This window comes from Girardinichthys multiradiatus, chromosome 4, assembly GCF_021462225.1.
Source record: "Girardinichthys multiradiatus isolate DD_20200921_A chromosome 4, DD_fGirMul_XY1, whole genome shotgun sequence".
Lineage (NCBI taxonomy): Eukaryota > Metazoa > Chordata > Actinopteri > Cyprinodontiformes > Goodeidae > Girardinichthys > Girardinichthys multiradiatus.
Window position 1 is genome coordinate 3,170,974 of NC_061797.1, and position 27,008 is coordinate 3,197,981.

At 39.8% G+C, this 27,008-nt stretch overlaps 1 protein-coding gene and 1 long non-coding RNA gene across 2 annotated transcripts in view; one reads left to right on the top strand and one right to left on the bottom strand.

Annotated features, from left to right (window-relative positions):
* Nucleotides 1–5,995: 5,995 nt before the first annotated feature.
* On the bottom strand, nt 5,996–11,870 carry ccnd1 (cyclin D1). The gene is made up of 5 exons (XM_047363825.1): nt 11,431–11,870; nt 9,943–10,158; nt 9,168–9,327; nt 8,864–9,012; nt 5,996–8,762 (listed from the first exon to the last, which is right to left on the bottom strand). The coding sequence occupies exons 1-5, from the start codon at nt 11,626–11,628 to the stop codon at nt 8,607–8,609; spliced, it is 879 nt and encodes a 292-aa protein (XP_047219781.1). The 5' UTR covers nt 11,629–11,870; the 3' UTR covers nt 5,996–8,606.
* Nucleotides 11,871–12,123: 253 nt separating this feature from the next.
* LOC124867400 overlaps nt 12,124–27,008 on the top strand; it is a 42,071-nt gene continuing 27,186 nt past the window's right edge. Inside the window, exons 1-2 of the long non-coding RNA XR_007038040.1 lie at nt 12,124–12,252; nt 24,627–24,745. This is a non-coding gene — a long non-coding RNA (uncharacterized LOC124867400). The remainder of the gene's footprint in view (nt 12,253–24,626; nt 24,746–27,008) is intronic.

The window sequence follows — 27,008 nt, forward strand, 5'->3', positions numbered from 1 at the left end:
TTCTGTCCTGCTTTTCTACTTTGCAAGTCCATCAAAAATTACTTCTTAGCCCTCTGACCTTTGCTGCTTTCCACAAAAACGTCCATTCTTATCTCCTGCATCACATCTGTCTCTTTTTAATTACTTTTAACCAATAATCTACATCATCATAACCTTCTTTGTCCATTTTTCTTAAATCACGTGTACTTTTAATGTACTTTTAATTATTGCATCCTATAGATTAACTAATTTTTTAGAGTTTAAACGACCATCATAATGATATGTGGTTATCCATTTATCTAAATATTTAAATTTTAATATTTTAATTTGATCCTGTGCTTCCATAAATTTCCAATCTTTGCATTGTTATTCATTTTAAGTTTATTTTTACTTGCCCCTTTTCCCATTTTTTATTTTTTATTTTTTTTTATTTGGTCCAGCATATAAATACCTAGGGTATTCTAAATACTGGATTATTCTGCTCAGTAGGGTGACAGAAAAATCTCCTTTTGTGGTAATTCTCACTTCAACTCTTTCGAGTGGAGAATTCTTGCCTTTACATCCACAAAAGTTCGTCACTTTCGATCCTACTGCTTTGGTATGAGGCAAAACCTAGTGGTTTAAATCCTCCATTCATTTCTCACATGCACACATTTTTAAAAGCGGAATTTGTTTTGTATTTTTGTTTAAAATACTTAAACGCGGACTCCGCCGTCCTTGAAACATGGAATTTTCAGTATTACTTCTTAATACTTCGAGGACTCCGCCGTCCCCTAAACACGGAATTTTTAGTATTATTTCTTAATTATTTTTCAGGACTCAGGTCAGACTTTATAAAGGGAAAGTTTGGATTGTTGAATTTACTCAACCCTGTTATATTGTCTGACACAAAACAAATCTAAATTTTAAGTTAGACTTGCTAAAGTGTGATATGTTTAAAATGTCAATTCAAATATATTAATTAATTTTGTTATAGGTACTTTTACTTCATTCAACAATTCACAGAGTTCCCTTTTCTGACAACGTGAAACAATGAGAGGAAATGTTATTTTATAGAACAAGTTGAAACGAACACGGAGCCCTTAGCTTTCATAGAACGGAGTTTACACCGACATGATCGTCCTGTTTTAAAGGAAATGTTCTCATGTTTTTTTGTTGTTGTTTTTTATCAGTATCACAGGAATAAGACTAAAGTAACAAAGCTTATCTTTCACAAAGATAAAATATCGCTAGTTTCACGTTTAGTGGGTTGGAATTGAGGCGGGGTGAACTCGATCAGCTCTTCCTCCGTGCGCGCTCCTCACGAGGGGATACAAGTTCTGTCGGGGATAACTACCTTGGCATGACACCTGCACTTATTTTTTTCCACTTAAAGCACTGGTCCTCAGGTTTGGCTCCACCTCCATCAGAGCTGCGAGAAGAGACAGAAACTACACAGAGAAGCAGAGCGAACACAGCATGATGGGAGGCGAAGTTGATCTGTGACTCTGAAGTCAGGTTGATAACTGTGTTAAATGTGCATCCCAAGTGTATATATTATCCATCCTTACTGATTTATTTATTTATACTAAAAGGACACATTGTGTCCTTTATTTTGTATATTTGCCCTAGTATGCTGGGCGTGCACAAATCTGCCCTCCATCAGAGTAGTGTGTTCCTCGATTATCCTATACAGAGGAGCGGACATCGTGTCCAGGAGCCTCCATCCCGACCTGATATCTCAGATCTGAAATAGATTCGGCAGAGCAGCAGTGAATCTTTTTGCTATGGGAAAACGCACAGCTCTGCTGATCCTCCGGCTCCTGGGTGGGGTGCGGGAGGAACAGTGACCCGATCCAGAGGCTGCGCTGCGTCATTACGCATGGTCCAGAAGCTGTTTTCCCCTTCTGTTCTGTTACATTTGCTCTTCTGGACTGTTGCAGTTTGTTAACCTTGGTTGTTACTATTCACGGCAGAGTCTGTCATCTCAGCCATCCCCCTGACGAGTTTATTTCTCCTTTCCATTAAACAGATGCTTTATGTTTATAGTCCGGACGGACCCAGTGAGGCGAAGACTACATCCTGCTTCACCTTTATCGCAGGCGTGAAAAAGTTTTTTCAGCGCTGCGCGTGAGAGATAATAGGTTAAATACTTAAATACAGACTGAAAAGGGCCCCTTTTAAAGAGGGAACAAGAGGAAGGAGGGTTCTGGACTTAAGTCCCCAATATATAAAGACACTAAAAACGCCCCTTAAGTACACAGCAACATTACCGTGTTACAAAACTGATTATGTGCGACTCCACACCCCGACGCTCCCCATAACCCCCCAAGGCCCCCCTCCCCCCGTCCCACCTCTAAAATGAATGCGGCGCCACTGCATAGCTCTTTTGATCGACTCAGAATCTGTCGCAGTTATGACAAAGCAAGGTGGGTTCCTATTGGGATTTATTTGCAAAAGGTGATAGGCTGGACTCGGGACTGCTTTCCAGTTGACCAAAACGGAAAGAAGAAACGGTTAGAATGAGTTGAATGGAAATGAAAAATTCAGTTCCAGAGAAGATGGGCTCGCTGTTCAAAAGGTGTAGATGTATTAAGCTGTTCTTAATAGTGATTAAGAGAAAGGTAAGCCATTCATCTGATCTGAGATCGACAGCAGTTGGATTTGTGAAGCTGACTGCATTCTTTCCACCCTCCAGGAGGAATCCGAGGTGCGGATGAACGAAGAGGGTGAACAGGTTGGTGAGCGCTGGAGCTCAAAAAATACATTGTAGATTCTCACCAAAGGCAACAAAACTGTGAATGAAAACACATGAAATTATATAGTAAACAAAAAGTGTAAATAATTCTAAACATTTTATTTTAGTCTTGACAGAACTTCCCAGGCGTTCATTCAGAGATGCCCACGGGTTAATATTTCATCACAGCAAAGGGCAGCTACTTTAAGGAATCTAGAATATAAAACATTTTTAAAGTTCTTTTCATAACTCTATATGTGTTCATTCACAGTTTTGATGCCTTCAGTGAGAATCTATGTACAATGTAAATAATCATAAACATAGAGAACATAGAGAAAACCTCCTTAAATGAGAAAGTGTGTCCAAAGCTTTTGACCGGTAGCGTGTGGATAGATAGATAGATAGATAGATAGATAGATAGATAGATAGATAGATAGATAGATAGATAGATAGATAGATAGATAGATAGATAGATAGATAGATAGATGATAGATAGATAGATAGATAGATAGATAGATAGATAGATAGATAGATGATAGATAGATGATAGATAGATAGATAGATAGATAGATAGATAGATAGATAGATAGATAGATAGATAGATAGATAGATAGATAGATAGATAGATGATAGATAGATAGATAGATAGATAGATGATAGATAGATGATAGATAGATAGATAGATAGATAGATAGATAGATAGATAGATAGATAGATAGATAGATAGATAGATAGATAGATAGATAGATGATAGATAGATGATAGATAGTTAGATAGATAGATAGATAGATAGATAGATAGATAGATAGATAGATGATAGATAGATAGATAGATAGATAGATAGATAGATAGATAGATAGATAGATAGATAGATAGATAGATAGATAGATAGATAGATAGATAGATAGATAGATAGATAGATAGATAGATAGATAGATAGATAGATAGATAGATAGATAGATAGATAGAGTGTTTTGAGACTTGATTATTATTTTATTCACCATCTTTTTTTAGCATTGCATGATAATGTAAACATGCAGGTCTGGGGTCTCCCAGAGCATCCTAAAATCAGCCATTTACTACAGCAAATCTAACAGGAATCGTCTGAGAATAATTATTTTCCTGTGTCATTTATGGGGTAAATTAACCAATTCTAAACTAATTTACTGGATAGCATAGCTGTCAGCCAGGGCAGTTAATATTTATGTTAAGCATGCTTTTTCTCATGCCTTCTGCTATTGCTATACACATATATTAAAAGGAATACAATATTCTCAAATGATGTCAAGTTCATCTCATTGCCTCTGAATCCTTAATTTGTCAGTAAGTAAATGCATCATATTCAATTACACTGTATTAAACAGATATTGAATAAAATAATTTGAGCTAAATTGTATTTTAACTTAAAAAAATTAATTGTTCTAAACTGGATTTGAATTTAATCCAGTATAATAAATCCGACTAATCAAATATTTATGCCATATTGAAATTGAATGTAATTGTAAGTAACTGACATACATTTAATTGCAAGAAAGTGGATTCAATATGTCAAGCCAGTTTATTTTGAAAGGGATTAGACTTCTGATATGATTTTTCAACTACAGTTAAGATACATAATTGTATAGAAACACACATCTAAATACTTCATCTAATGCAGCAATCTAACAATTGTATTTGAATGGACTTAGTTTGTTAGAATTGTAGTTGAATTGGATTATGATGAATAGGGGCCAAATTCCACTGTATGCAAGAGTATATTAACCTCTTATTAACCTATTAAGGGTGTTCATCAGTGTTTAGTAGTTATTGTAAATGAGTCATGCTCTTGTAAAGCAGCAACTCTGGCCAGATTGGTACAAAATTAAATGTAAAAAAATATTTAAACTTTTCCTGCTTATGGATCCAGTGCAACTTAAGGAATAATGGAAGGAATTAGTCATCCGTATAACTCTAAAGCTGGTCATCATCTACTATTATTCATCAGTTGAAGCGAAAGGTTTTTTTTTTTTTGCTAAGTCTGTTAAAGGGAGCAAAGGAGTAATGTCATCTGCTGGAATGAAGGTGTAGTGCAGTTTTCTCCACAACTTCCCTATACATCTTTAGGCAGATTTAAATAAATGGTCTCTGAGCAATGAAAACAGAATGCACAAAAATCCCGAAGATTCCTTTTACTTGGATGAAACAAATCCTGGGGCTTTAAATTCCAGGGCTTTTGGTGGAAAAGGGGCTAATGAAGATAAATGGGATGGGATTTAACTGATGACTATCTACATGTTCTCTGGCACTGTCTGCTTGTCTGTGGCTTTTGGCTAAAAGTATGTGAAGACCTGTCAACATGCCTAGAGTATACAGTTCTAATCTTCCCCTCACTTTGCCTTTTTGGTGACATCACAAAAGTAGATTTGGGAACAAATAGATGCCACATCCTTCTTCCAGTTCCAGCTTCTAAGCATTAGAAAAAAAACAATACTTCAGAACTGGTAGAATAAATAGTTTAATAGTTTAAATGTAACACATTTTAAAGATCCTGTCCAGGGTGTACCCAGCTTCTCGCCTGTAGACTGCTGGAGATAGGCACCAGCTTCCCCGTGACCCACTATGGAATAAGCGGTAGAAAATGACTGACTGACTGACATTTTAAAGATATGTTTTTAGAATTAGTTTCTATGAAGAAATTGCCTGATTGTAAGAAAAGAAAGAAAAAAAAACCCAATAACTTCTAATTTATTTGGTCTCCGATGATCAAACATATCACCTAGTGACATAGAGGGAATGGGCATTGCCACCTTGGCACTGGGGGCCAGACAGTATGGGGATGCTGGGGCTGAGCTGTCCCTTGGTGGACTGATCATTTGGGTGTTGCCCTGGGGTGGGAATGGGCTGGGCTGGGCTGTGGGCTGCTGTATCTTCTTGTCTGGCCTGCTTGTACTCCTTGCTGGTGCGGGTGGTTAGGGTCTTAGTCCCCGGGCGGCTGGGGGCCTGCTGTGGCTCTCATTTTGTGGCTCCCTGTGCAACAGCTGGGGGGCTTTCTTCAGCAACCCTGGCCTGGTGGGTGTCTACTTTGATGCTGGATTGAATTTGGATTTTAAAAAGTTAATCTTGCAATCAGGATACTGTTTTGACATATTCTTTTTATGGATAAAAACTACCCTGGTACTTGTACGCAACCATCTGTTCTTTATGGTATACCTGAAAACCCACAACAGGGCATGTTAAAAAAAGATGTGTAAAATGGCTTTGGCTCAAGATTTGTGAAAGTTTATCATAATTCCCCAGTAAAAAAAACAGACAGCAAGTTTATAAGATTCCATCTAATTCATATTTTTATTGTTGTCAGCACAAAGATGAATACACTGTTTGTCCCAGTCACAGACAACCACCGTAAAGTAGACACAACTGTGTAGAATAATTTTGTGAAAACAACAAGAACAGTCTATGGCTTACTGAGCATGACAATGAATCTATTTACAAACTCAAATCAACTCACTGACAGTTCAAAAATTGGAGCACAAAGCTTTTTTTTTTCTTTATAAATACAAAAAGGGGAGAGGAAGAAAGGCCACAATGGGCCTAAAGGGGGATAAAGTCTCTTTTTACCGAGACAGCTTAACACTCAACAGAGTAATAGATATCCCATTTTCTGTTATGACACCAGTATGAAAGCATGCCCTGAACTTGCTGGTTTCCATCACGGATGCTTCACCTTGAGCAGGTTTAACAGAGCTGGTACTCAATGACCCAACAGACAAAACAGAATAAGAACTAAAACAAACAAAAAGACTAAAAGTCAGAGATAGATCTTGACTGTCACATGAGGTATAGTGGATCAAACACTTTTCTATAAATCTAAATTTTCCTTGTTTTTTGGAAATAGTTTGGAGAATCATATTATGAAATTATAAAAAAAAAATGAGCATATATATTCTACATGAAACAACAAATGAGGATGTCAATAACAATTTTCTATGAGAAAATTCAAACCTAGAATGGCAGTATATTGACATTTATATGTATAAAATAAAAACAATCAAAACATAGCAGCAAACAACAGGAAACAAAGCATTGTTTTTATTCATTAAATTTTTTTTTCACCTTTTACTTTTTTTAACACGTAGCTGGGATTTATTTTCCTATAGCAGCAGAATACAAGGAGTGTTCTTCTCCTACTTTCTATCTGTAATGTACAATCAGAAACCTAGTATGCAGAGCTCCTACACAATTTGACACACTCACATATTTTTACATAAAAGCCTATATCAACCTGATCCATTCTGTGCAGGAACCCTGACTTTAACTCTACAGCTGTAAGACACACCTTGTGGTGATCTTCACCTTTTTTGCCACTTTTCACCCCTTGGTCCTGTTGCCAACTTTGCTCTCTGCCTTTTTGTCCCTGACAAACGTCTCCCATGTCTTTCAGGTTTGTGCAAAATCGTGTCAATAGTCTCATCGCTCCTCTTTTTTCAGCTTTATCCATTTCCTGGAATCCATGAGCAAAGTTTTAACTTAGTTTGAATATTTATGTTAGTGTTTGTGGGATGGGGTGCAGTTCTGCTGATTCAGAGGCACACTACAGATTTAATTTAGCTGTTTCTGCTCTGCAGGAGCATAAAAATGAATTTTTAAAATTAATACCAGCATGTTTGGCTAGGATCTGTTTAAAGTTATAAAAATAATTTATATTTGTACATTAAAATACAAAACATTATATGAATGATGGAAATCTGACATATCCCTTTAAATTTTTCCAGCTGGCTGCTGTAGCTGACATGCTGCAGTAAAAACCTTAATCTAAGAGTTGGGAGGCAGCATCAGTGAGTCAGTCTGCCACTTTGATCCACTCTTTGTCTCATCAGGTGCAACTGTATGCAAATACTACTCTACATCATTTTTTCCCAAAGATTCCAGCTCAACACCCCATCCCGCTGTTCATTTTTTATATTTTTGATAAACTTTATCAATGTGAACTTTTTCCTTGAGCCAGCATCGCTGACCAAAAGTGCTTTTTTGTAGAAAAACAACCACTGGAATGGTCAAGGTACGCAGAGAATGAAAACAGACTATGGACTCTTCTGCTTACACATGAACTGACTCAATGTTGTCAAATTAAAGCAAACTGAAATGAGCAAATGAATGCTGTCAAGGAATGAATAAAGCTTTTCATTTGTCCACATCAGTAGCTGATAGTTTCAAAGATCATAAAATCAATGTCACTCAATATGCTGACTTTAACATAGCAAACAATAAGTATGGAACAGAAGAGGTATAAGACTAATGATGTCTAAAATTAAAATAATAAAGTGACTAAACATAAGAAAGCGGGAATAAATGAGACAAACATGAGAACGTTGACAGATGGACAAAAATCATTCTATATATAACACAAAGGGAAAGAAAAGAAAACAAAACAACTTTAATAAATGTCAGATTTCAGGAGGAATTCTGGAAACAAACTTAGAAGATCTACTGTTTTAGTGGGTTTGTTGGATCTGCAGTAATTTAAAGATTCCTAGTGTGTTAAATGAAGAAAAAAAAACAACTATCTGCTAAACTGTCAGCTTCTGGCTTCAGCTCCAGCCCTCAAAGTACACCCATGTTCATTATCCTTTTTCTCAGGTAGATTTCTGTTGCATTCATTCTTTCCTTAAGAGGGGGAGGTCACTGGCAAGAATGGGGTATGCTGCATGGCAGCAGGCCACTTTGTCTTGTCTTGGCAGCCATAGCAGACAGCAGGCAAGAAAGTGGAATTATAAGCCATATTGGCAGCCAACCAGGAAGCAGCAGAAGAGAAAAGATGGGCATACAGCGATGGGACCATAAGACACCCTCCCCGACCCTTCCATCAGTGCCCTCTGACACCGATGTCTCCTCGATCAACAGGTTTATCGTGAGACATGGCTGGTGATCTTTCTCAAATGTTGACATCTCTCACATCTGTTGGCGTGCAGGACAGGTCCACTTCCTCATCCATGCGTTTGGTTTCCGTCGTGCCACTGTGCTGCTGAGCCTGCCGCAGACTGGACTCCAGCAGGGACTCTATCTGCTCCTGACATGACCGCAGGCAGTCCTAAACAAATAGGGGTTGAAATAAGTCAAATCTATTACATGGCCAATAGCAAATGTGATACTTCAACTTCATTGACTTTGAGGGAGTGTGTGAGTTCATACCGGGTCACTGCGAATGACCTGTGACAAAAAGTTGGTAAGGTTTGAAGAGGATAAGGAGGTGTCCTGGCTCTTCAAGTAGAGACCTTGAACAGCTGCCACCACACTTCCTGCTGCCACCATTGATGGAGGACTGGCAACAAAGTTGACATCTATTGAAACAAGAAAATAATTTTGGTCCATACAAACCACAATCATTTTAGTAACTGGCATGATAAAAAAAAACCAACACAGCAGCATATAAGCAGATACATGCTGATCGAAGTCTGGTGTAAAGATATATTAGGAGATTATTCTGATGTCCAACCTGTCGCACAGAGTGCCACAAAGGTCTGAGCATGTTTTCTGAGGATCAGCTTTGTGGATGGGTGGATCTTCAGCTTGGACAGGAAGTGCTCAATGAAGTCATGAGGAGTGACTGAGGCCAGATCCCACTTTAGCTTGTTGAGAACCAGCAACTCCATTTGCTATGGAGAGACACAGGACCAAAAGTTTTCAAACTGACCACGCACTCATTGATAAATATATTCTCATACTTCCATCTACAAGCAAATTTGGCTCCTGCACCTTCAACACTGATGTTTTAATTGTTTTTCTAAGATGTCGTCTGTGTGGTCTCACAGCATCTTTGCAGGATTGACTTCAGCTATCATGCATCGACATTCTCAATATACTTTATATTATATTATGTTATATTATATTGTAAGTCTTAATTTATTTACATACTTAGCATTTTAAATTAACATAGCCGACTCATCCAAATATAATTTCTCCTCTAACTGTCTGCACCACAATCTAGCGACCACTGGGTGTCGCTGTAAATCTTTCTTTCTATGGCATGCACTGTGTCCATTCATGAAATCAGAGGTTACGGTCACCATGGGAAAGTCACAGGCAACCAATTATGACAAAGCGACACGTTTATTGCCTACAATTTTAATCAGATTGCGTCTTTTCATTTCTATCGAACATGGTGACACTGACTAACAAATACCCTGCAAACCCTGAGCCCATGTGCCCTTCCATGCACGCTGTTGATAAAAGGCTGTTAAATGTTATGAAACAGCCATGTCTGTAATTACCAGCAGCTCCCCGGGTAAGACCGAGTTGTCCGTGTATATGCAGAGCTTTTCTGCAGTTAGAGGGACAGTCTCCTTCATCTTGGATGCAAGAAACATGCATGTTGCTCCGAGCAGCTGTAGCCTTGTTTTCCTGGTGGCCTCCACTGATAAATATCTGTCTAAATAGTTCATCGCCAGCGGAAAAACCTCCTCCTCGCACTTCTGCTCCTCGCAGACCTGGGAGGTGAGAAAAGCGGGTTAGAATCTGCTGCTGCAGGAAGATTTCCTTCCATTTAAATGCATTATCAAGCTGCTGCACACAACTGTTCGAATTCAAAGGTACCTCAGCCACAATTACCCCGAGTAACAAAAGACAAACAATCATCTTCACATGGATTTTATGTGATTAAAGTCAAATTGGAGTCACAATTTTTCAAAGCAATGTCGAATCTGGCATAAAGACAACATTATATGGACTAAAATGTGAACGAACTGTGTACTAGAAGCGATTTAACTACAGTGTTAAAACTGAGAAAATAATCAGTTTGCAGTCAGTTCTGACCGAGACACAAAGGTGGCGTAGAAGCAAGTTTCACTCTCTAATTTCAACTTCGTCATCTTTTCAAAAAATAATTATAAATATTAAAAAAATGCTAAGCCGGGTAGAACTGGTACCTAAATGATCCTTATCGAATACCTGATCGGATTAGGGTAAAAAAAGCCAGAATGTGACTGAATTTGAATTTTAAAAAAACATTTCTTCCTCGAAGCCTTTTCACGTACTGCGGGCGATACTTCCCGACATCGCTCCAATGCGTGACTTTAAAAATTAATAAAAAATATAAATAGGCAAATAATTCTATCCAAAAGTTGATGTAAATGTTTGATAACATATAAGCAATCAGGTCCGACTTTTTATGCCGCGCTATTACATTTAAATCGGTTAACAAATGCATTTTTTTCTTAGCGACCTTCACAGAAATAGCTGACTGCAGAAGAAGGAAGCTAAACTTTAGCAGTTAATACCAGTAGAATGACTACTTGTAGACATTAAAGAAGTATCTCAAGGTGTAAGTGTATTTTCGTTGATTTTATCGCTTCACTGTCACTCATGTTCGCATTCTAGATTTTTAATGATATTAAGATATTCCTTATACACGACAACAAAGATGGCGCGTAATAGGCTTCTGGCACGGGCCAGACTGCATACGTGTACATTTCTGTTATTTTGGAGGAAATAATGCCAACTGTGTACATTTAATAAGCTTAAAAATAATGAACAGCAAGGTAGTAAGCTATACTGGCGGTAAAAAGTAAACTGGTAGACAATCTCTCCAAAGGAGCGGCCAGCACTCTTCAGGACAAGCTATTTTTGAATGGCATAGGCTGCATTACTCATCTATAACGTTAACATTCTTATTAGGTTTTTATTTTAGGTTTCACGGGTGAATCTAACATATCGACATAATTCCTATGGTTTAAGTTATAGCAAAGAAGCTGAAAACTAACCTCCAACATCCAAGTGGCTAGTATTTTCCTCATTTTGGGTATAATCTCTTTCTGAACACACTTAAAATAGTTTGGGGACGGTAGGTAGTTCTCCTCTGCCTTCAACATAGTCTGTAGGACTCGGTCATTAAGTAAGTTTTCGTCCTGGTAGGCTCTCCTGATAGAGTCCACCTCGCAGCACAGCAGCTGCTTCTCCATAATAAACCTCGGTTGGGAATGTAGTGGCAGGACGGTCCTGGTGAAACGTCCCCGGTTAGCTTACAGCAGGAAGAGACCGGAACAGGCACGAGGACACAAGCGGCGAAATTAAATCCCTTTGTTCTGTTAGCTGCTGCGTGCTGCTGCTCCCTCGATGTGCGCGAGCCTTCTGAGGAACAGACCACTTTGCTCCGCGAGACAAAAACCACTACCCCACGCACCCCGACCTGCATGCGCGCGAGCACGGCCGCACACACGAACTGAATCAGCACGCTGGAAACAAGGACGAGATAGTGATCTACTGGATGACGTCAGCTGTTGTTAAAGGGGGATCAAAGAAATGTGCGCGAGGAAGGATTGTGTTATATACATATAGATGTAGGCCTATATACAGACGGAAAGAGAGAGAGAGAGGAATGGAGGGAGGGGGACGACCTCTTCTTTGAGAATTCCCCTCCGTCTGCATGGTAGCTTCTGAGGAGGAGGTGAGGGGTCCGGGACGGAGTCTGAGGAGCGTCTGTTGGCTCTAAGTCGGTAGGGGGCGATAACAGCCCTACTCCTCATGCTTCCTCCTGGGTCTTCCTGAGGCTGAATGAAAGCAGCAGCTTTGTGAGCAAACATGAGGTGAGCACATGGGGAAAGAGTGAAACACTGCTTTATTCATTCATCCTATTTACTCCAAATATCAGTCCAGGGACAAAATAGAGTGGACGAAATATTGCTTTACTAACAGTTCTGTAAAGAAACATCTGAAAGGCCATCCCAACCACCTATAATGCAAACTGATTATGAACTCGATAAAGGAGAAAGTCCTTGTCTATTACAAAAGTAAATTAACAACCCTGTACTTGAATTGATTTATGTTTTTATCCATGGATAAGAGTCTTTTGGAAAGAGGGGAGGGTGAGAATTTTACATTACACTAATCAATCAAATCAGTTAAGAGAACTTCAAAACATTTCTGAGTGCAAAACTATAAAATGAAAGACTTTCCTACACACACACACACACACACACACACACACACACACACACACACACACACACACACACACACACACACAAACACACACACACACAGGAGGAGACTAGAGTTGGACCAATGGAAAGAATTGCTGTTACTAGGCAGACTATTACGGTTGCTGTAACTTTATGTGGGGAAAAGTTCATTGCACTGCTAAAGTTGACAGTGTCTTCGACCTATCAAAGTCCTTTGACACAGACTTTCAAATGAACCATTTTATTAAGACACCTGCATGCTGCTTTATTCATCTACAATCAAAACCTTTGAAACTCAAGAAGGTACAACTCACTGGATATACAGTAAAAGTACCTTAGAGTCTGATCGTTAAATAAGTAAATACGCAGCTTAGACCTACAATGTGGAACACATTCATCTGCTAATATGGGTAAATTGAGAATGTTTCAATCTACTTTCAATATGAATGAGATCTTTTCACATTCCAGGAATTCCTCTTTGGGCTGTGGGGTTTACTACCGTAATGCCTGAACATAGTTTTAGCCTGACTTACTTTTAGATCATAGTTTGATTTTGCTGTTGTTGTGGGGGATAGAATAAACAGCATCGTTTTGCTGTGCAATTAGTTACACACACTGTAAAGCACATGTCAAAACTGTTAAATTAACTTACAGTCATCACACTAAAACTCATCTCAGTTTGCCTGATCAGTCAGATTTGGTTTAAAATAAAACTTCTGTGTGGTAAATATTGATTGTTAATTTCATAGTACTGTTATATGTATTAGAAACATTTGGTACAATCCTGTTAAATACATTAACAATATTAGAAACTCATTTATTTAGCACATCTTTTCAAATTTGGAGTTTTATGTATTCTGATGCCATTTAACAATTCTTTAACACCCAATATTTTTATATTGTGTGTGTCATTAGTAAAACGTAATATAACTCATTGATTTTATTTGAACATTTAATATTTTCCTTGTGTTAAAAAAGACTATCTACTATGTGGACAGACAAAACAGCTCAAACAACGATTCTGATCTTTTTGATTTCTATGACACAATTTCCCTCAGTGGAATGTCCCCCTCATGCACAGAAAGATAGAGTCGTTCTGTGGGAAACAAAGAGAGCCGGAGCATGTGACTTTTGGAGTGAGCCTCTTCTAGCACCTTTATGGTAACAGCAGAGGAAAATTTAAAGGGACAGTGGAAGCCCATAAAATTAACAGCAGACAAATTTAAAACTGTGATCACACAACCTCAAGACACATTCATAAAAATAGAAAGGTAAGAGGTGCAGTTTACCATGTAAATGTTTTATGTTAAAAGTGTTTTTTAACTGCAGGGTCAGGAGATGCTCATTTACCAATTTGACCTTATTTTTATTACTTCTCTAAAAATTACCTTCAGCTGTTTACAAAATGTATTTGTCAGCAGGGTAAAACAAGGTCCACTTTATAAAAATCCTTCTTTAGTCATATAATGAAATGACAAATATCACTATTTCTAAAATAACTGGTTTTAACTTGTAAAAAACATTTCTAAATTTATAACACACAAAGTCACATAACGTATACTTTGCACGTCATGCTTGTGTAAACTAAATGTAATTTAAAACTGAAGAAACAAAAACTAAAGATGATAAGCTTAACAAAAGAAAACACTACAACACATGGTTAAAGAACATAAACATTAAGACTACTATAGTTTTGACCTTTATATATAAACACAATCTACCTTAAACCTTTCATAAGTGGATGTGTTTGAAGTAAAAGTAAAAACAACACTGTTACCAGACACCAGTGATGATTTTGGAGAAAATTCCACAAAGCAGGGACGTTAGGGAAAAATAATGAACTGAATTCGATTTTATTCTCTGTATGGTAGGGAGGCATTTATATCATGAACTCTCACTAATGATCTGTAAGATCATTAGTGAGAGTTCAAGTTTATACAGTCATGTTAAAAAGAAAAGACATCTTTTCTCAGTTCAATTCAATATAGTTAATCTGTAAAGCACCAGTTATATAGTTCTAATTCCAGTGTTTTAAGTTCTTAATATGGTCTACAATTATTTAAATTTAACCTCAGTTTTAGACCAGGTTCTTGGTCTTTACTTCACCTGGTTTTGAATTATGCACTGTCTGCTGAGTTTGCTCAGGATATTCTTGAGTAGACCATTACAGTAAGAAAGTGTCCACTCATCAGGAAAATAAAATTCACAGGCATCATATTACAAAGGTTTTGTCATTACACATTGTACAAAAAAAAAAAAACAGAACAGCCAAATTTTGATTAGTCAAGTTTGACAAGGTGCAATGAATAATAATACAGACAACAGGGCTTGTATGGTTTTACATTATTAAGCATAACAAAAGCTGTAGGTACAAAGGAGACTCTATGCCTCTTGTGCTACGTTCCATTTGTACTCAGAAGTCGGAATTTCTGACCTCTGAGTAGGAAATTTCAACTGGAATGCCTGTGAAAGTCAGAATTACAAATAGGAAAGTCAGCAACAACACGAGCATACCCGACTTCCGCATTCAAAATGGTTGCTACTCGCATCAGTAGTAGTAAAACATTCTTACTGTGGCTGTTTTTAGCAGTTCTTTATTATCTATGCAACATTTAGTCTGTCGTACATGTACTGCTTTTCAGTGTTTATAAGGCAAGATTTTTGAACGCTGTTTATATGCATGAAATACCGCGTAGAACATTGTTATTGTTGTAAGGCTGCTGTTACAATTGCTAGCACTACAAACGAAAACAAGTAGGAAAACTGGAACGCTACAATTGGGAGATGACGTAAACTCCAACATCCCAGTTCCGACTTTCAAGGTAATGAAACGAAGCATAAATCTTCACTGCAGGCACTGTCTACTGACGGCCTAAAGGAAGAAGTTGTAAACCTATAAAGAGAGGATGGTCTGAACATAACATGGCAGACGTTTTCTTCAGTACTTGCTATAAAAGTCCAAAAGCTAGACCTGAATCCTCCCTTACCTGGTTAAATTACCAGGTAATTTAACCAGGATACCATGTCTGGTTTTATTGCCCAGAGACAGATTAACATACCATACCAATGATACAGAACATTACAAGATGTGTGAGTTGACACTATTAAAAGCTAAATAAACCAATAAATAGCGGCCAAACCTGGCTTTTGGCACCATCCAGATGATGATACAGGACGTTTAATAAAGCATTTTTAACAAGCTCGTCCACCTGCCACAGAATCTCCTTTCTGACAAGCTTTTCAAATGACTTAATCATAAGGGATGTTAAAGCAACAGGCCTAAAATCATTAAGTGTTACAGATGTTTTAGTCTGTGCTACTGGAGCAATAATTGACTTTTCCATACCTCTGGGCCCTCTTGTTGCTGGAGCAATGAGGCAAAGATATGCACAATTATGCAGCCTTAGCTCCTGGTCACATATACTATCAGGCCCTGGACATTTATTAAACTTAGACCAAATCCAATTTATTTATAAAGCACATTTAAAAACAGCAAGCTTGCCCAAATTGCTGAACAAAAATAAGATAAATGAAAGAGATAACAGTAAAACATGAAACAGATATTTCAAATACTGACTCTGTTCAAAAATTAAACAGAGACAATCAAAAGAGCACGTCAACTCACACTGGCCCTACCACTTTTGAAAATAGATGAGTTTTTAAAAGAGACTTAAAAACAGGAAGCAAAGATGCCTTTCTAATATTTTAGGGCTATGTATTCCAACATTGTGGAGCCACAACAGAAAAGCTGGATCTCTTCTAAGTTTCCATCTAGTTTGTGGGACAACTGAAACCAGCTGGTCGACTGATCTAAGGGCCTGCAAAGGAAGATAAGGCTGGAGTAAATCGGAGAGGTACAAAGAAGACTATTTAGGCATTATTTAAGCCAACATTAGGATTTGAAAATTAATTCTGTGATGCACAGGAAGCCAATGAAGGGATGCGTGACAGACACCAGCATAAAATGCATTGCAATAGTCAAGACAAGTTAAGATGTATTATTCTCTCCAAGTCATGCCTCGACAAAACTGGCTCAGGTTTCGCTGTTTGCCTTAACTAGAAGAAACATTTTTATAAAACACATCTAATCTGTTTATTACATTTAAAATCCGAATCCATAACTACTCCAATGTAGCAATCTGTTTAATGTAAGTGGGTTTGGTGAGGTACTATTAAGCTGGAATACACCTTTTTTGCTTTTATCGAAGCTCAAAAAAATTAGAGCTATCCAAACGATTCAGCGTTGCATATTTGAAAACATTTGGGATCACACAGGAAGTAATAATCCTATTCATAATAGCAAGGACTGAGGTTCAAATTGATGGAAAAACCTCTTTATGACAGCAGCAGGAGAACCTGCAGGTTTCATTTAAGACAGTCAAGAAGGGAATAAAAATGGATGGGTCATGTGTAGAAAGTGCTATTGCTGACCTGATGTACTCAACTTTGTTAACAAAGAAACAGGAAATTATTACAAATGTCAACAGATGATGCCAGGGTGGTAGGCTGGAGCACTTTTAAAATAGAACTGACAGTCTGAAAAAGAACACAGGGATTCTGACTATCAGAATCAGCTTTATTGCCAAGTTTGTACAGACAAAACAAGGAATTTGACTCCAGTACACTTAGCTCTCAATAATAAACAATATATATATTAAATGTACATATATACAGAATTGACTAAACAATAGAAGATAACGAGAGATCAGTCCAAGTATGCATGGTGTTGTTCTGAAACCCTGTCAAGTTTTCATCAGAGAAACAGCCTGGGGGAAGAAACTGCCTCTTTGGCGGCTGGTTTTAGCAGACACCGACCTGTAGCACTGACCTGAAGGTAAAAGCCTAAACAGTTTGTGTGCAGGGTGTTTGGGGTCTGCAAAAATTCTACCTGTCCTTTTCCTGACCCTAGACCTGTATAAGTCCTGGGTAGAGGGAAGGTCAGCCCTGATGATTCTCTCTGCAGCCCTGATTGTTCGTTGCAGTCTGGACCTGTCCTGTTTTGTGGATGAGCCAAACCACACTGAGATGGACGAAGAAAGGACAGACTGACTTATGGCAGTGTAGAAGATGACCAGCAGCTCCTGTGAAAGGTTGTACTTTTTGAGTTGCCTCAGGAAGTACAGTCTGCTGGGCCTTCTTCCAAACATTGTCTATGTGTGAGGACCATCTCAGGTTTTGAGAAATGTTGGTTCCTAGGAACCGAAAGTGTTCCACAGCAGACACAGTGTTGTTGAGGATGGTGAGGGGGGTATGTGGGGGTGGTTTTCTTCGAAAGTCCAACATCATCTCCACAGTCTTGAGTGGGTTAAGTTCCAGGTGGTTCTGACCACACCAGTGTACCAATCCATCTACCTCCTGTCTGTATGCAGACTCATCACTGTCCAGGATCAGACCAATAACAGTTGTGTCATTTGCAAACTTCAGGAGTTTCACAGGCTGAGGTGCAGCCATTTGTGTAGAGGGAGAAGAGGAGTGGGGTGAGAATACACCCCTGGGGGGCGCCGGTGCCGATGATTCTCGTAAAAGCAATGCTTTGAGAAAAATATCAATAACAGTGGTGTCACTGCTGAAAGATATGTTTGAGGTGCTTGATTTTAAATGAGGCTACAGTGTTTAGGATCCATGATAAAACCAGGTCAAGACTGTGCCCCTGGTGATGTGTAAGACCTGCTACAGACTGTACAAGGTTGAAAGACAGAATATTATCTATTTTAGTGACCTGAAAACGATTCTCCAACCTTCTTTAATCAAAGGAATGCTGATGGAGCTTGGGGTCTCTCATTTAGTACACTCAATGTGTCACTGAAGGTTATCATCATAGACGTAATCACAGGGAGGACGTGGCGGTATGGACCCCCCGAATCTGTAGATTTGTATCCCCCAATGGATCAATGGAGGAACATATTTATAAAAAAATATAAAAATAATAACACAAAAAAACCTAAATCTGCAATTCAACTAGACATACCAATGCATTTATTCCTTGCCCCCCACCATTATGGGTACAAGTGTTTGGTCTACTGTACCAATAGCTAACAGTCGCAACCAGACACAGCGGTGCCCTCTGAGGAGCAGTGGAGCTGTGTAAATAAAACACCAATAACTGACCTCCAGGAAGTACTGTAACTACTTAAAACAAAAGACGTCACACATTTTATTTACTACCACTTCTCAATAGAATGAAACACATTAACATTTGCAATCAGACCAAATTTTGTTCACCTCATTACTTTGGTTGAATCTGGTGACAGACTGCCATGTAATGCTTTGGTAATCAAAACTAGCTCTACAAGCTAATTTCTTTTGGAATATCTTTTGGAATTTCAGCCCATGGTTATCATAAAATCATGGATCTGTTCAGCTCATTAGCTAACTGATCATCCGAATTAAAACTACGGAGACATATTGTATTACAAACTCTCAGACAGGTTCCAGTCATGTATTTCATGCCTGTCCAGACAACTCTTAAGTTATCATAACCCAACTTAGCCTCTACATTTTTATTCTTGATCGAATCCCCTCCCTAATTCTAATGACGTACTTTAAAGATATTCCCTTCTTTAAAGCTGTCCTCTTTCATGAATCAGCCCATAAGAGCTATAGAGGAACATGGTTTGTTACGAGGGAATAAATTCACAGCTTTTGAAGGAAAAATCATACTCTCTACTAAATGACATGTATCTGCAGACAATGTCAGATTACTTAGTACACACCGACCAGTCAGAAGAGTCAAAGCAGCCCTGCAGGGATAAAGAAGCATCCACACTCCAAGTCTTAATGTGACTTTTTATTGCTTACTCCTCAGTCTTATAAACTGGCAGGATGCACCGTGTTATAACCAGAGGATCCTGTATGCACCATCTGGAACCATAACATACATAGATCCAGATATTTATTAATGTGCGCTTCACAGTTCACAAACTGATTAAAGTTGTTCAATGTTTTTTTTAATTCACAGGGGTTAAAGTCTTTAAAATGAGAGTGAGTGCAACATGATGGTGTCAGTAGTGATAAAAGTCATTTGTGACTATTGTATTTTACAATTTGATTATAAAATTATGATAAACCACTTACAGCTATTAGAGATTGTTTTTCTTGAATATTTAGTCTGAAATCCAATGTCTCATATTGGTGTCATACATGTTAATGAGAGTTAGGCAAGCATTGGCAGAATCAGTTTTATGTCTCTAAACCCTAGGATGCAACATTTTAGCATTTGAAAAAAATTGTAGTAACAGGATTAGTTTTTTTTAAAATATATTATTGATACAGTGTTGTATGTTTCATCATCAAATATAAAATCTGAATGTAGGAATTATACTTCATTTTTCTAATGTTTAGATTCTTGTAAGAACCTGAATATAGAAATAAATAACATTTTAGTTTATTATGAGTACTTTAAAGAAATATTTTTTTTGAATGGAGGTTCTGTGAAGTCATCATCTGTAATAGATATCTTATCAGAAGAAATATATCATGTTTTTGTGATTTCTAAAACATAAATAAATCCCTTCAGTGGTGAAAGGCAAACAAGCTAGTCATGTATAGTTTCTCTGCCTTAGCTGACTTTAGTTACTTAAAAGAAATTACTGGGACAGAATACTATGTAAGAGGATATTAAAAGTCTACAGACAAGAGACCATTGTTACATTTGGTGTTTTCTTTTTCAGCTTAGCAACTTCTGTGTTCCTGTTTTGAGTTACCTTTGTTGAGCCTGCTGGCTGTGTCAATCTGCCTAATCAGCTGTGACTTGTCAGTTTGCTCTTGCTCTACCAAAATGAATAAACTTGTAGATTTTGTGTCAGAGTGAGCAACATCATTGAAGATGGAACGTGTTGTTCAGGTTTCCGAGTTGTTTGAAAATGATCTCAGTGGTCTGATCCACCAATGCAGCTGATGAAGCTGATTGATACAATGTATGACTGATTAGCTTAGTTTCCCACCATTACAAGGATGTATTTACTTTCCAACAAACTCATGGCAATATGCCTTCTTACTACTGCATGTAAGGAAAATATTACTAAAAATAATATTACAGGACCTTATTTCAAAAAATCATCACTGACACTTTAGGAAATTGTATGCAGTGAATATTTTACAAGGAGTAAATAACTTTACATCTTCAGAGATTAGTTTTCAGGTGTGAAACCAATAGCAAAGCAGACATAAAATAACTTCAGCCTCAAAAATCTGCTTCATGCACTGTTTAAAGCAGCAAACTTCCATCATTTCTGTAGTAACTTACTATATAGATTTGCTGTTTATTTGTTTTACTCATATCACACTCTTTTAATTTTATTTATCAATGCTTCCTTTCATTTATGTAACGTACTCGTACCTGTACTCGTCATCTTGCTCTTCATCCGGGACCGGGTCGCGGGGTCAGCAGACTCAGTAGAGTCGCCCAGACTTCCCTCTCCCCAGACACCTCCTCTAGCTACTCTGGGGGGAGCCCATGGCCAGCCGAGAGACATAGTCCCTCCAGCATGTCCTGGGCGGTCCCCTGAGCCTCCTCCCGGTGGGACGTGCCCGAGCCACCTCAACTGGCTCCTCTCAATGTGGAGGAGCAGCAGCTCTACTCATAGCTCCTCCCGGATGGCCGAGATCTCTAGGGGAGTGCCCGGCCAGCCTACGGAGGAAGCTCATTTCAGCCGCTTGTATCTGGGATCTTGTTCTTTCGGTCATGACCCGAAGTTCATGGCCATAGGCGAGGGTAGGAACGCAGACCAACCGGTAAATCGTGAGCTTTGCTTTTCAGCACAGCTATCTCTTCAACACAACGGACCAGGACAGTGTCCCCATTACTGCGGCAGCCGCACCAATCCATCTGTCAATCTCCTGCTCCTTTCTCCCCTCACTCATTAACAAGACCCCAAGATACTTGAACTCCCCCACTTGAGCCAGGAACGCTCCTCCAACCAAAAGAGGACAAGCCTCCCTTTTCCGGTCAAGAACCATGGCCTCGGACTTGGAGGAGCTGATCTTCATCCCAGCGGCTTCACACTCGGTTGCAAACAGCCCCAGTGCATGCTGTAGGTCTTGGCTAGAGGGGGCTAGTAGGACCACATCATCTGCAAAAAGAAGAGACAAAATCCACTGTTTCTAACCAGACCCTCTCCAGCCCTTGGCTGCGCCTAGGAATCCTGTCCATCAAAGTTATGAACAGGACCGGTGACAAAGGGCAGCCCTGCCGGAGTCCAACATGCACCGGGAACGGGTCCGACTAAGTGTCTGCAATGCGGATCAAACTCCTATCTCTGCAGAGACCGGATGGCCCCTAATAAAGGGCCCCTGACTCCGTACTCCTGGAGTACTTCCCACAGGGCACCACAGGGGACACAGTCCAATGCCTTCTCCAGGTCCACAAAACACATGTGGACCGGTTGGGCAAACTCCCGTGAACCCTCGTGTACCCTTTAGAGGGTATAGAGCTGGTCCAGTGTTCCACGGACGAAAACCCCATTGCTCCTCCTGAGCCGAGGTTCGACTATCGGCCGGACTCTCCTCTCCAATACCCTGGCGTAGGCCTTACCAGGGAGGCTGAGGAGTGTGATCCCCCTGTAGTTAGAACCCTCCCTCAGGTCACCCTTCTTATGAAGGGGGACCACCACCCCAGTCTGCCAGTCCAGAGGCACTGTCGCAGATCGCCGCACAGTGTTGAAGAGGCGTGTCAACCATGACAGCCCCACAACATCCAGAGACTTGAGGTACTCAGGGCGGATCTCATCCATCCCCGAAGCCCTGCCTCCGCAGAGCTTTTTAACCACCTAGGTGACTTCAGCCTGGGTGATGAAAGAGTCTAACCCCGAGTCCCCAGCCTCTGCTTCCACCAGGGAATGTGTGACGGCACGATTGAGGAGATTGTTGAAGTACTCCTTCCACCGCCTAATAATGTCCCCAGTCGAGGTCAGCAGTCTCCCCATCCTCACTGTAAACAGTGTTGGCGAAGCACTGCTTCCCCCTCCTGAGGCACCGGAGGGTTTGCCAAAATTGATTCGAGGTCCTTCTCCATGGCCTCACCGAACTCCTCCAAGGACGAGCTTTTCCCTCTGGCACAGCCCGGGCTGCGGCACCCTTGGCCTCACAGTACCTGTCAGCCACCTCAGGAATCCCACAAGCCAACCACAGCCGATAGGACTCCTTCTTCAGATTGACAGCATCCCTTACTGCCGGTGTCCACCACCGGGTTCGGGGATTGCCGCCTCGACAGGCACCACAGACTTAATGGCCACAGCTATGGGCGGCAGCATCGACAATGGACGTGGCGAACACAGTCCACTCGGACTTTGTGTCTCCAACCTCCCTTGGAATCTGGTCAAAGCTCTCTCGGAGGTGGGAGTTGAATACATCCCTGGCCAAGGGCTCTGCCAGACGTGCCCAGCAGACCCTTACCATGCGCTTGGGCCTGCCAAGTCTGTCCAGGTTTCTCCTCTTCCAGTGTATCCAACTTACCACCGGGTGGTGATCAGTGGACAGGTCAGTCCTTCTCTTCACCCGAGTGTCCAAAACATGCGGCCGAAGGTCTAAAGACACAACAACAAAGTCGATCATCAACCTCCTGCCTAGGGTGTCCTGGTGCCAAGTGCACTGATAAACACCTTTTGCTTGAACTTGGTGTTCATTATGGACAATCCGTGACTAGCACAGAAGTACAATAACGAAACTCGGATCAGTCAGATTCAGATCGGAGAGGCCATTTCTCCCAATCACGCCTCTCCAGGTGTCACTGTCATTTCCCGCGTAGGCATTAAAGTACCCCAGCAGAAAGACGTAGTCCCCGGGAGGGGCACTATGCAGCGCCCACGACAGGGATGCCAAGAAGGCCGGGTACTCTGCACTACCACTCCACCCGTAGGCTGAAATGAGAGTCAGAGACATGTCCCCAACCCGAAGGTGCAGGGATTGTGACCCTCTCATCAACACGAGACGGCTGAGCTGGGGGGCAACAGGCAAACCCACCCCAGCTCGCCACCTCTCCCTGTGGGCCACTCCAGAGAAGAAGAGAGTAGCTGGAGAAGCTCAAGAGAGAAGCTGGAACCAGGCTACTTTTTTGAGGAGCTGGGTTCCAGAGCCCACGCTGTGCATGGAGGTGAACCCGACTGTTTCTAGTCAATATCTCTCGACCTCCCGCATAAGCTGAGGGTCCTTCCCCCAGTGACGTACCTAGAGCCAGCCTAGGCATCTGGAGATCAGGTCGTCGAAGGTCTCCACCTTTGTCCCCTGCCCGATCCTCTTTGCACCGGTCTGTCATGGTTCCCCTGCAGGGGATGGCCTCGCGTCTCTCACTTGGGCTTGGCCCGGCCGGGCCCTGCAAGGAGCAACCCTGCCACCAGGCGCTCTCTGACGAATCCCGACCACAGGCCTGGCTCCAGGGTGGGACCCGGCTCCACCGTAGCAGGCGACGTCACACACCTCGATTTTGTGGTCCTTATGAAGGCGTCTTGAACCACCCTTTGTCTGACCCATCACCCAGAGCCTGTTTCCCATGGTAGACCCTACCAGGGGCATTTAAGCCACAGACAACATAGCCTGTAGGATCATTCAAACCCCTAGAATACTCAAACCCCTTCACCATGTTAAGGTGGCAGTTCAAGGAGGGGCATTTATGTAATGTAATACATGTTTTTCCTGTTTTCATTTTTCTTTGTATTTATTGTACTCGCTACTTTTACTTGAGTATTTTATCTGTACTTAGTATCCCTGTTTTTGTTTTTTGACTGTAGCACTTTGAGATTTTCTTTAAATGTAAAGTGTGTAATAAATGAAATGTATTATTATTATTATTATTTCTAGTGAAGGGACAGGATTGTGTGTGGGTGTGTTTGTACAGGTTCTGTATACAGCGGGTAAAAAAGTATTGCCAACATCTGGTGTGAATTTTATATCATTGGCCCCATGAGAAATATTGTATTTAAACGGAGAAAAACATTGATGTTTTCAGTACTTATTTTACCTGCTACTATCCTTTTTTTTTTATATCTGTGGGGCCCTGAAACCAGGAGGCAGAAACAAGATTGATGTCCGGAGATATGAAGCCAAGGAGATATCAGACGTTGACAAAGCAGAACAGGAAAATCCAGGGGGCAGAAACAAGATCGAGAACAGGCAGGCAGGAAAGGTAGGAACACTGGACATTTACTCACAAAAGGCTTTCGACAATCTGGCCCTGGTCATCCAGAGAGTAGCTTATAAAGCCAGGTTAACAGGTGGGGTTGAAACAATGATCTGAATTTCTTCAGCACAGAAAGGGTCAGAAGCAGACAGGGGCAAGTGCAAATAAATAGACCAGAATTATAACACACACAGCCACATACCTCAAGAAACAGTTTTAGAAAACACCATACATTTTCTTATTCATGAAAATGTGCAATTCCAACAACAATTGCAGCCTGTTGCATGCATATCTGGTATACTAGTTTCAGAACAGCAATCATGCACTGTAAAAACTCTAACACTCAGCAGTTTAATCGAACCTCCCCAACAACCCTATACCATTCCAAACCCTTTGTGAAGTGCCTTGAGACGACATGTGTTGTGAATTGGCGCTGTATAAATAAATTAAAAACTGAATAAAAAAAAAAATAGTTAAAAAAGGTAAATATTCCAACAGTTGGGTTGTAAAAAACAACAGGTTTTGCTAAAAAAATAAAAACAATAAAATAAAAATAAAACAGAACTCCTCCAACTATTTTTAGTAGTCCCCCATTTCAGACACTTACATAATTCCAAACAACTGTTATTGTAAAGGTAATGTGGTGTAAAACTGTTTTAAATGTTCCCTGTTTGAGATGGTAGAAAGTTGTTTATAAAGGCTCACAAATTGTAGACATTTGGACAGTAGGAATGTTCAGACCACTTCTACTTCCAAAGTACATTTGTAAATGAATTCAGATTTAAAAAATGCCAAGCAGTGGTTCATGCTAACACTGTTTAATAAACCACTCCCACCCCAACACAATGCTGTTTAAAGTTAAATTAAAGAGACCTCAATTAACTACTTTTTGCATTTTTGAGATACAAGTAATTTTGGGATTAAGCGAAATATCTATTTTGGAACTGGCCTCACTCTTAATTCCTTTCTAAAACTTATTTTTTTTAAAAATAAGGCAACTTAGAGTAATTTGTCCTTCAGCTAAAACTTTTTGTACTGACAACTTCATTGAAAAACCACTCCAAAAACCCCCTAAAACTATCCTTTTAAGTACATTGTTGCCAAAGATTACCTTTCTATGTGAAATACCACAAAAGCAGATTTAGACATTAACACTGGCATGTTAATCCAAGGTCAACATCTTTTTGACCTTATTTGTACTTTATGTGCATTCACTGTGAAAATAAATTTCAAAATATTTATCAGCAAGTAAACCAGCAAAGAAGCTTTCTGTAGAAACAACAATTCCATATACTTAGCAGACAGAACCATGTGGGCATGCTGTTTAAATAAGACCACATTTACTTCTTGGAGTAAGGATGAGTAAAGACTGTCAATTTTTTAAGTTACAGGCCTGGAGTAAAACAATAACATTTATCATAATACAAAAAACAATAAATACTTGTGAAATTATGTTAAATCTTAAAATGTATTTTAGCACATGCTTTCTTTAAAGAAAACATAAACAAACATGAAACAACATTAATAAAAATTCTCCAAAAAATGTTAAATTCAATTTTTCTCACACAATGGTTTTTCTGTTTTAACAGCATTTATCTAAATTGTCATGAATTTCTTTAATACAACTATATTTTCATGTTATTTGCTGCTCAGAAAAAAATCTGCAAAAGACAGCAGACAATGTATATTACTGTTTTTTGTAAATGTATGGCTCATAAGAGGTTGAACATTGATGTCCTTATTTCTTATACTTTGGGCTTGATTATCTACTTTATTTTAAGTTAATTGTTAGTGTATGTTTGTTTTTGTCCAGTAATAACAAACCCGGAACTGTATGCATGACTTTGTGGAGTTGCTGTAGTGGTGATATTTACCTTCTCCCAAATCATGTCCTCCTTTGAAGTCTTGAAGCCTCTTCATATTCTTAATATGACCTCCAATAACACACACACACACACACACACACACACACACACACACACACACACACACACACACACACACACACACACACACACACACACACACACACACACACACACACACACAGTTTGTGAGGGCCTTCCCCACTCAGTGAAAGAGAGAAGGAGGGTTTTCCCTGTGAATGAAACTCCTTTATCAGCTGAGGGCAGGTTCACAATGACCCCACAAAGATGGATAGGGAGATTGTCCTGTGAAGTGAACCACAAACACAGAAAGACGGGGGTCAGTCTGTGTGTGGTTCTTCATGTCCTGCACCACGATTGACCTAACAGCACCTCCATCTCAG